At 33.9% G+C, this 10,239-nt stretch overlaps 1 protein-coding gene and 1 long non-coding RNA gene across 3 annotated transcripts; both read right to left on the bottom strand.

Moving 5' to 3' along the window:
- Positions 1–635: 635 nt before the first annotated feature.
- Positions 636–2,700, bottom strand: LOC107831456 (uncharacterized). Its single transcript, XR_001658371.2, has 2 exons — positions 2,264–2,700; positions 636–1,389 (listed from the first exon to the last, which is right to left on the bottom strand). It is a non-coding gene; the product is annotated as an uncharacterized LOC107831456 (long non-coding RNA).
- Positions 2,701–7,390: 4,690 nt separating this feature from the next.
- LOC107831455 (uncharacterized) lies at positions 7,391–9,954 on the bottom strand. 2 transcript variants are annotated; one of them, XM_016659220.2, is made up of 6 exons: positions 9,750–9,939; positions 9,609–9,641; positions 9,430–9,498; positions 9,088–9,170; positions 8,760–8,968; positions 7,391–7,631 (listed from the first exon to the last, which is right to left on the bottom strand). In XM_016659220.2, the coding sequence occupies exons 1-6, from the start codon at positions 9,812–9,814 to the stop codon at positions 7,506–7,508; spliced, it is 585 nt and encodes a 194-aa protein (XP_016514706.1). In that variant the 5' UTR covers positions 9,815–9,939; the 3' UTR covers positions 7,391–7,505. The 2 variants fall into 2 exon arrangements, with proteins under 2 accessions (XP_016514706.1, XP_016514704.1); XM_016659218.2 differs by having other exon boundaries at positions 9,609–9,954.
- Between the last annotated feature and the right edge of the window lie 285 nt (positions 9,955–10,239).

Below are 10,239 nucleotides of genomic sequence, written 5' to 3'. Positions count from 1 at the left end.
GACATGCTAAACCAGTATGTGAGTTCCAACCAGATAAGATATCGGGTCCACAAAAGTCACTAATTGTCCACATAAGAGCAACTCGCAATCTAAACATCTCTTTCTTTATGAATCAAAAGTTTCGACACCTTCACTCTGTAACTCATTCAACTCCTTAATATGGGGTTGTAGGTAAACATCTATATTATTTCCCACCGTACATGGACCAGGAATGATCACTGAAAGAATAAAATTGGATTACTTCATGCACAACCAAGGAGAAAGGTTGTATGGAACTAAAATGACTGCCAAATGCTATAATTAGTACTCATCGTACCAAAAGAATTAAAGCCATCACTAGCTAGGCCTAGCCGAACATTCCGAGGATCAAAAGTAAATTCAGGAAAAGTTGTAAACCTCTTCCATGCCTCACCATCTCTAGGATGCCTCATGATTCCATCTTCGTTACTATCCTCAGCATGCCATCTCATATATTTTGCTATTTTAGAGCACATGAACAATCTCTGCAACCTTAGTTTTAATGGAAAGTAACGCAAAATATTTGCAGGCTTCTTAGTTTTCTTCTTGTTTTCTTATTACCTGTAGTAGACACAAGATCTTCATTTCTTTTCTTATTAGGCTTCCACCTAGAAGTGTGACAATACTTACATGTTTCCTCATTAGCATAATTTCCCCAAAATAACATACAATTATTTGGACAAGCATCTATCTTGATATAATCAAGACAAAGCTTACTGATAGTTTTTTTAGCCTTATAAGAAGAATTAGGGATTCGTGCAAATGTAAATGCGTCCCTCAACAAATCTAGTGCCATGGACATTCCCTTGTCACTTATCTCGGACAAACACTTTATATGATACAATTTTAATAAAAATTCTAATTTTGAGTACTTGGACTCTTCATACAATTCTTGACTTCCATCTCTAAGCAACTCGAAAAAGTCTTTGTCATTTGAAGCAGGCTCATTATTTAACCTTTCTTCACCACCTGCTACTTGTGACGGACCTACATCAACCCCATCGTGCCTTAGGCCCCCAAATGCTTCATTGATCAATAATTCTACAGGATTTTCAGAAGGTAATGTATCTTATATAACCTCAATATTTATAGAATTAGGGAGTATATTTCTTTCACCATGAATACTCCAAGTGACATAATTTTGATGGAATGGTTTGCATACCAAATGATCAAATGCTACATCTCTAGTCTGCCACTTTGCGAATCCACATTTAGGACAAGGACATTTTATTCTATCTCCCACAACAGCATTAGCAAATGCAAAATCTAAAAACTGATTTAACCCAATCAAATACTCAGTGGTGTTCCTTGGCTTTGTAATCCAAGATTTATCCATAGGAAAGTGTTATCTTTCAAGTGCAGCTGATGAACCTTTCAGAATATAAAGAGAAAATATCAGTTCTCTATTATTAGCATACATAATAATAATTATGAAGCAATAATACATACAACAAACGCCATCTATAATCATAAGCACTGCCAAACTTGAAAATCCCAAAATAAAGAATGCATTTGCATAGTCATAGTCATATCTTCCAACAATAATAAGTAAATTCAAAGACAAGTAAGTCAACAAATTATAAGCATCATGATAGAAAATAAATTCAAGAGACATGTAAGTTATTTGAGGACCAAAGATGTACACATTACTAAACAACTTAAAAGAACAAAAAGTTACTTAAATATGATAAGTGCATGCATAAAATTGCATATAAATTTTTAAAATTATTCACAACTATTAAAAGAATACTTCAATTAACAATGAAGAAAGGAAAATCTGGTACAAATATATGAAATTAAGGTGCAAATGTAGGAAAAATCTGGTACAAAATCTGAGAGCGCCATATGCTAGAATACTTCAATTAACAAGCATCTAAAATTGAAAATCCATAATTTTCTTTTTCATGACAATCCATATGAACCAAAATTGCTTATGAATCTTTTTTGTATTAATCTGTTCTTATAAGAATCTGCTAGACTTTGTATGAATTAGTTGGATTTTATTTCATAGGGAATGTGAGACTTCAGAAAGGAAAGAAGCTAGTGTAATTCAAATGTAAATTTCAGACATCCAAGTATCTGAAAATTCAAATGCAAACCAATGTTTGTATGCTAGTGAGATTTCAAAAATCTGCTAGATCTGTTATTATAAGAATCCCTGATTTTGTATGAACGATGCTTGTTTTCCATAGATATGAGAGATAAAAGATGTAGGGAAGAAGAAAGTTGGATGTATATCCATTACCTCTCAATATGCAATTTCTTTGCAACTTTTTTGCCACCCACAGTGCTTCTTTCCTCTTGTAGTCCAAAAATATTCCAAGACCAGAACAAAATCCACAGATCTATATGAGCAGTGCCTTTTAGTTGTTTGGGCAAATTATATTCTTAAAACCCCAATTACAAATATTAACACTAAAATCACATTAAGGTAAAAAGAAATTACTTCATGAATCCCAAACGAGATTCATGGAAGAAGAAGGCAAGCAGAAAGAAGAGAGCATATAAGGCTGAAGTTTCTTTTTAATTAAGAGTGAAAATCAGAGAAAGAAGAGAGTAAAAATTGGGAAAGACGGAAGTTTCTGAAAAGATTGGGAAAAAAAGGAGGGAGTGCAAAATAAATTACCCGCTATTATTTTAGGGTTGCGAAAGTTTTAGAACCCTATAAATTGTATAATTTTGTGGGGGCTAATAAATTGTCGCAAAAGTATGCAAATTGCGGAGATTACTTATACCCTCCGCAAATAATTGTTCGCAATTTACCTGTTTTTTTGTAGTGTATACCTCTTCATCTTTGGTGTCTTTTCATGTCTTCACTGATCCTTACTCGCCTTGCGGTAATCCGTATCTACTAGGGATAACTAAATTTCTTACGCGCGAGGGTGACACCTAGTATAATTGGCACACTTAGTTCCTTAAGCTTAACTATGCTCACAATGCTTGCTTTAGGAAAGTGTCTTCCTGAATGACCTTTAAATATTATTCTTCCGTTAACCATTCTATCAATTGCTGAAACGTGATCTCTGAAATTCTCATGATGATGACTATTATCAAATTTTTCTATCCCTAAATCATGTTTGATTTTATCTTGTTTACTAGCCCATACTAATTTTTATTATTCCCGGGGTCTAACTTAGCTTGTTGGTAATCACGTTGGAGTCACCAACTTATACTCTCTTATTGTCTCAAGGCTTGTCACCTTTTGTCTTTTCCTTCATTTGAATATAGACTCTGTCATCTTGTCATATTTTAATTTACCGTTTTCAACCATTTATTATGCCTTACTCATAATGCTTCATTTACTCTCTTCTTATTCTCCTACTAATATGTCTGTCTATCACATTATTCTGAAAAATTCAACAAAACCTTGTTTCACTTTTAGCTCTCCTGGCTCAATCCACCATTTTGGGTTACTCTAACCAAACTGGATCCTGATATCTCATCCTTCTCTTAAACTATTTATGTTAGCTCCCATATGGAATAACTGAGATGGGTATGTGGCCATACCTCTATTACTGTTGAAGGTAACTTAGAATCCTTATATTTCTCTGCCTGAATTGAAAATTCGGATAATCTTTATTAACTGGGTATCTCGTACCCTTCTTCACTTTGCGTCTGTTACCTGTTGAAACTTACACTTTTACCTTGTGATACTCCCATGGCCTACTATTCATGGGGTATGTTAGATATTCCCGTTTTAGGGTCTTAAGTGGGAAATTCGCACATCTGGTATGCACGATTTGATAGGTCCTCAAATAGGGCCACATCGTCAAGAATTCTCTCTCTACTAATGCCTTTACCTGCTGTTGTATTAGTCCTCTAGCTAGCTGTAATTTTTTTAATTACAAGCATCTCTATAATTAGCAAATATAAGTCTTGGCTCGAACTCTTATGAGTTAGATCTATAGCACGATGTGGATTTGAAAGAAGTATAACAGACTTCTAAATGCCTTCTTTTTATATAATGTGGTACAAAACACATCTATAAACAAGGCTCTACCAGAGACGGCTTATAGACTCCCTCGAACAGAATTGCTCTAATATCAAGTTTGTCACGCCCTAAACCTGAAGAGGCGTGGTCGGCACCCGATGCCATACTCGGCTCAAGAGTACCACTCTGTAACTATGAACTATGGAGGGGTAACCCTCAACTTAGGTCGATGAGGCCATATTCTGAATCATCTGAAGATAACGTCTCTCTCATCTAAGGGGTAAGCATACCCAAATGCTGATATATATAATTGTGTAGGTCGACGAAGCCGCCATGAACATCTACTGCTATACAAAATGTGCAGGACTCATCTACAAGCCTTTAGAGATAACTGAACTGTACCATGGTCGGGACAGGGCCTCGACCTACCCATCAAACCTGTATATATAAAATGGACTCCAAGGTCTAGACTTGGTAACTCCAAGGAAGTAGAGCTTACCAAGCTGATGTTTGACTTTGTCTGCTGGGAGGGTCTATCCAATTGTCAATCAGGACCTGCAGGCATGAAATGCAGCGTCCCCGGCAAAAGGAATGTCACTACGGAATAATGTACCAAGTATGTAAGGCAACAGAATAATTGAAAGCTGAAACTAAACTGATAATATAATAACTGGGAGTCAAAGATAATCTGAAGATATGCTTACCTGCTGATACTGACTCAACTCTCTCAATATAGTAAGTAAAATAGCTATCCGGCCTTATAAGGCTCGGTATGTGTAACTGTTTTGCTGTAGTAGGCTCACTCATAGGCACTCGGCCATACTAGGCTATGTATCTCGACCATTCTGGGTTCGCTCATAGGCGCTCGTCCACAGTAGGCTCGATATATAACTTACCATCCGATAAGAGGTTTCCCAATAGGGGCCTGCCTATCGATTATAGCTCGATGATGGTAAAAATACTATAATACTGTATATATATAGACTCTCTGCGCTCTTTACTGAAAGAAGACAAAATTAAACTGAATATAAAGTCCTGATAAGGGAGAATGTTGTAACGTATGAGACTAGAAATATGTATATAAATTCATGAATATGAACTTCTCTTTATGTCTCGTTATCAAACACATGTAGTTACTAGATCATGAAAAAATGAATAAAAGACTTAGCCTTAACATACCTTAATCTTATTGAGTCCTTAATAGCTTCCAAGCAACTCTTCAAACAACTCAACTCAGTCTACCATAGCATAAGGAGATTCAAAATCAGTGTTGAGTAAAGGCTAAGTCTGTAACTTAAGCTAGTAGCTTGTTTTATATAAATTTGGGCAGCATCTCCCTTGTAACAAGGGCCTACTCCAATACAATATACCAACAACAGTAACCATAGCAATACCATAAGAACAACATCAATAATAGTGTACAAAATGTTTCATTAACAAGTCGTCAACATATCACGACGAGTGGCAAGCTCAGATTGAATCCCTTCAGCACCCTTCAACCCTATTATCATTCATTCTTGAACTTAGTAATATATTCAGTATAATAACCAATACCTTTTAAAGGATTTCCAATCTTGTACTCAACTTTAAAGTTACTTGAAATAGCCCAACACAAGATAATATCACTGTCGACAACTTTCAAGTGTTTTATAGCCATTTCCTTTTCTAGTTACCAATTTTCTCAATAAGATTGACATGTAAACCAATATAATCATACTAACAATATCATAGACAACTTAGTTTCCATAATTTCCAGCCACTTAAAGTTCATAAGAGCAACCTTCAAATTAATCCATCAAGAACAACAACATCTCAAGCTGATCCAAGTATTATCTTGTAGTTTATCATCCTAACAACTTAACCAACATATAAGAAAGCTTAAGCACAATTAGTAGGCTATTATACTCACCTTAGACAGTAGCAAAAACTTAAAATTTCAGCCCAACACAATCCACAATTATCCTCAATGATACCACAATACTATAGGTATTGTATTCTCTTCTTGAATCAACTTTAGGTGTTCAAGTTGGTGTGTAAACACTTGTAGTTCGCCTTGAAATCTAATATATATGAAGGAGGGACTGATTATTACCTTAATCATCAAGAACCACACGAGACCTGAGGTTACTTCACTTTGAAGAACTCTCCAAAACAACCACAAGATAAAGAACTACGATCTAGCAAGCACCATGGGATTTCTTGCGTCGGATTCATGTTTTTATCTTAGGTATTCACACTAGAATCATGGAGGAACCCTTGGAGAGCATCTAGGAGGGTTTAGAAACTGTTGTGGACGAGAAAAATGAGTGAAAATGATTTGGAATGAAATTAAATACAAGCTGGAGTTTTACATCGACTTTGTGGGTCCCATGGGAGCTGCTTGTGCAGTCTCACAAAAACGTGAATATCTCTCTACTCCGATGTCGTATTAATAAACGGTTAAATGCATTAGAAATTAAACTTGTAGATCTTCAATTTGGTAGGTAGATCACCCTGTAATTTCAAGTATATTGGGAGTAAAACTCAGCTACATTTGACCTAAGTTTTAGCGCATTTATGAATGTAACTTGTGATGACCTTTTTTAACTTTTGTTCCACAACTCGCTTGACTTCAAAACATAACACACGCCTATGATATGACCAAAATAACTCATGGCATAACCTCCTTATCAAGTTAATCACCCTAGTCTCACCACAAAAGTACATGTTATGACATTCCTAACTTGTCGACTTACGACGAAACTTATTTTCTTCAATTCATTTAGCTTCTAAGCCTTCAAACCCTCTTGGTACCGGGTATTCATGATCATAAATATTTCTAACCTCCATGTTAACATGATAACTTTGTAAAATTTTCAAAAATGATTTCATTTATGAGCTTACATCAATTGACTTACGACATACTCTTACGTAGGAAAACATGGGGTGTAACATCTTTACACTATACACTCTTCGTGGCGGCAACCTAATACTCCCTCCGTTCACTTTTACTTGTTATGTTTCGCTTTTCGAGAATCAATTTGACTAATTTTTGAAGCTAAATTGTATTATATTTTCTTAGTATTTTAAAATTAAAGTTTTAGATATTCCGAAACTATATGAAAAATACTATAATTTATAATTTTTCTCATATCAATATGGTAAAGATATACATGTTAAAAGGTTGGTCAAAGTTTATGTAATTTGACTATCGAAAAGCGAAACGCGACAAGTAAAAGTGAACGACGGGAATACAAAATTAGCGAAGCTTCTTCATATTTTAGCTATGAAATGATTACAACAAAATTAGAGTGTCTCAAGGGCCATGATGGAAATTGTTTCTTTGGAAAAGCAAAATGACTACATCAATGATAATTATAAATCGGACTTGAGGAAATAAATTGAAATTGAGGAAAACCAATAAGAAACCAAGGAAAGAAAATAAATAAGAAAAGAAAAAGATTGATGGAACATAAAGAAAGCAAAATAAATCTTAATGTGATCAAGAAGTACATGAGAATATATGGAGTTACTTACACAAGAATTTGGTCGCAGATTATCCTATATATTAATTGAGTTATTTCTTTGAGTTTATATCTAGAATATTTTCTATTTTAGATATTGTAGACTTATTGACTTCATCTGTGACGGATTCGACCAACGACTTCACTCTATTCTCAGCTATAAGCTCCACGTCTTGTACCTGCATATAAATAAAATGTATTATACTGTATTCTTCCTCCTGTACACGAAATTGGCTTTATTTTATACGAAATTTTATTAACGTAGGTAGCGTTAAAAAAGGAATTTTTAAAAAGAAAACATATTTTCTTGATTATTTCCTCATCTCTTGCTGGACAAGCTGGAGAGGATGTTGCGGTACTCTTCTATAGTAAGGAACAAGTCATAGTTGATAAACAATTGCCATTTGTTGAATGCGAAGACGAGACTAACAAAATTATGAACTTTATTAAAGTAATTGTCTAGTCAGACTACCATAGCTTGTATAATTAGTTTGATTAATCTTATATTGAAAAGAGCTTAAGAAAAAAACTTTTTTGTTATTTGCATTTTGCACCAATCTGAAAACTGAGCAATAATTAAACTCCCATAAGATATGTTAAGATATAGTGATAGTGCAAAATTTCGTTACAGCGTATGTGTATATAATTTAAATCCTCGCATGGACGAAATTAAAACTAACTTTATTTGATAGAGGATTAATTTTTGTGAAGCAGCTAGAGTTGGAAAAGGAAATTTCAAAAGAAAACATATTTTCTTGGTTATGTTCCTTTTCTCTTGCTGGACAAGGAGACGAGAATGTTAGTCTTCACATCAATAAGGAACAAGAAAAATTAGTATAATAATCTTATTCAAGTCATAGTTGATGAAATCGGTGTTTTTTTTATAGCGAAGATGAGGCTAACAATTATATATGAACTTTAAAGCTGTATTTTATAGTCAGACTGCATATGCTTTATAAGTTTTATTTTTTTGGATGGAAAGAGATTAAAGAGAATTCAATGAAAAAATATCAATCCGACTTTGCAGAAGGTTTAGTATCTTTCAATTCTTAAAAGTCAACAATATTAATCTTGTGACTGAGTTATTAAAGTATTTTGAGGCAAATTTTCAAAGTACGTGGAGTAGTAGCTTGTTTTAATTTTTTTAATGTAGTCAAGTCAGTTGCCAGATTTTAAAGAATTCCATTTTAATTTGAACAAGTAACCATACTTGAAATTTAAAAGAAAAACATAAGAATAATAAATTACGTACTAGTTGGGAATAATTAAATAAGAAATAAACTATAAAATGAGTTAATTAGATAAACCTTATCAATAATATCTCCAGCTGCAAGAGCAAACTTGGCTGTTTCTTCTGAGAAATTTTCTACAGCTTTGAGAGTATCTTTGAGTTGGCCTTCTGGCAAATCTTTCCCAATTTCTTCAGCCACTTTGTCTACTTTCTCAGCCACATTCTCCACATCCTCTACTACTTCTTCTACTTCTTCTACTGTTTCTATTACATCTTCCACCGTATCTGTATAATTAGCAAATTAAACCTTTTAATATACATGAAAAGCCCCTAATTAATTTCTATCTTCTTAAGGAAATGCAATTGAAACTAGCAGTATGTGAAAGTAACTCATGAAATCTTACTTTTAAGTTGCAATAATGACCCCCATTTGTTGCGGAAGAAGGGTAAAATTATTGATAGCAGAATTCCTATCAGCCAGCCATTACTGTATAGTGATTATAAGAAGCATTAAGTTAGAGCAGTTGAATGTATACATTCTTTTTTATTAATTTTGTAGAGGATCTGATCAAGTGAAGAGACAGATTTAGCTCGGGTTTTATGAGTTCAAATTTCCAAATCAAACTATGTATACATATGTAAAACAAATTAAAATGTAGATTGTACGTACAATATTACATTCATTTTGAATTGACTGACTCTAGGTAATGATCAATTCGTCCGTCGATAAATGTCAAATAACTTACAAGGGATTTGAAGAGGGTGGAGAAGGTAAGGGACCTCCTGGTTGACCATTGCTGCTCACCACAAACTTCCTATATCGAAAATGAAGAAGAAAATGAGGACATAAAGTCGATCATGTTATCTAAGATAAACATGTTCACAAATAGTAATTACTAGTTCCACCAAAAACCAAGAAGTTTACCTTTTAATTTTGTCACTTGTTAAAAGTCCTTTTCTGGATCCAAGAAATGACAAGCTATTATGATGATCTCCAAAGCTGCTAACATCCTTATTTTTCAAGATTTTAAAGCTAAAAATAGGGTATAAAGAGATACTATGATACCTGTAACGGGACCAGCAGGCATGGCTTATACTTGTTGAACTTTGCAAAAGAATGGATGTTGTCATATATCGATGAAAACTTATGCAGATTTTCCTTGCTAACTTTGGAGATGGCGAAAGAGGATAACAGATTTAATGGAAGAATGGAATAAGTTGCCAAGAGTTTGAAAGAAGACAGAAGGGATTGTGGAAATTTTCTCTGTATTGAATTGACAATGTAAAATCCTAAATATATAGATTTTATCCTACTGTAGAATAACAAATAAAGAATATTCCTATACACTTGTACTACTCCTATTTGTCTACAATCTAACAGAAAAACCATAAATTATTCTTTCCCATGTGCTCATGTGAGAAGCACGTGAGATATTGCTTCTGGAAGCATCCTTATCTACAGCTATTAAAATAATAATCAGATGGTTGAGAATGAAGGATCATGACCATCCATGATTCTTCCACATGTAAGGCTCAGCTTTATTTGATTAAACCAT

This window comes from Nicotiana tabacum, chromosome 16 (assembly GCF_000715075.1).
Source record: "Nicotiana tabacum cultivar K326 chromosome 16, ASM71507v2, whole genome shotgun sequence".
NCBI lineage: Eukaryota > Viridiplantae > Streptophyta > Magnoliopsida > Solanales > Solanaceae > Nicotiana > Nicotiana tabacum.
Note: the sequence above shows the minus strand (reverse complement) of the source record. Positions and strands in the feature narration are given on the sequence as shown.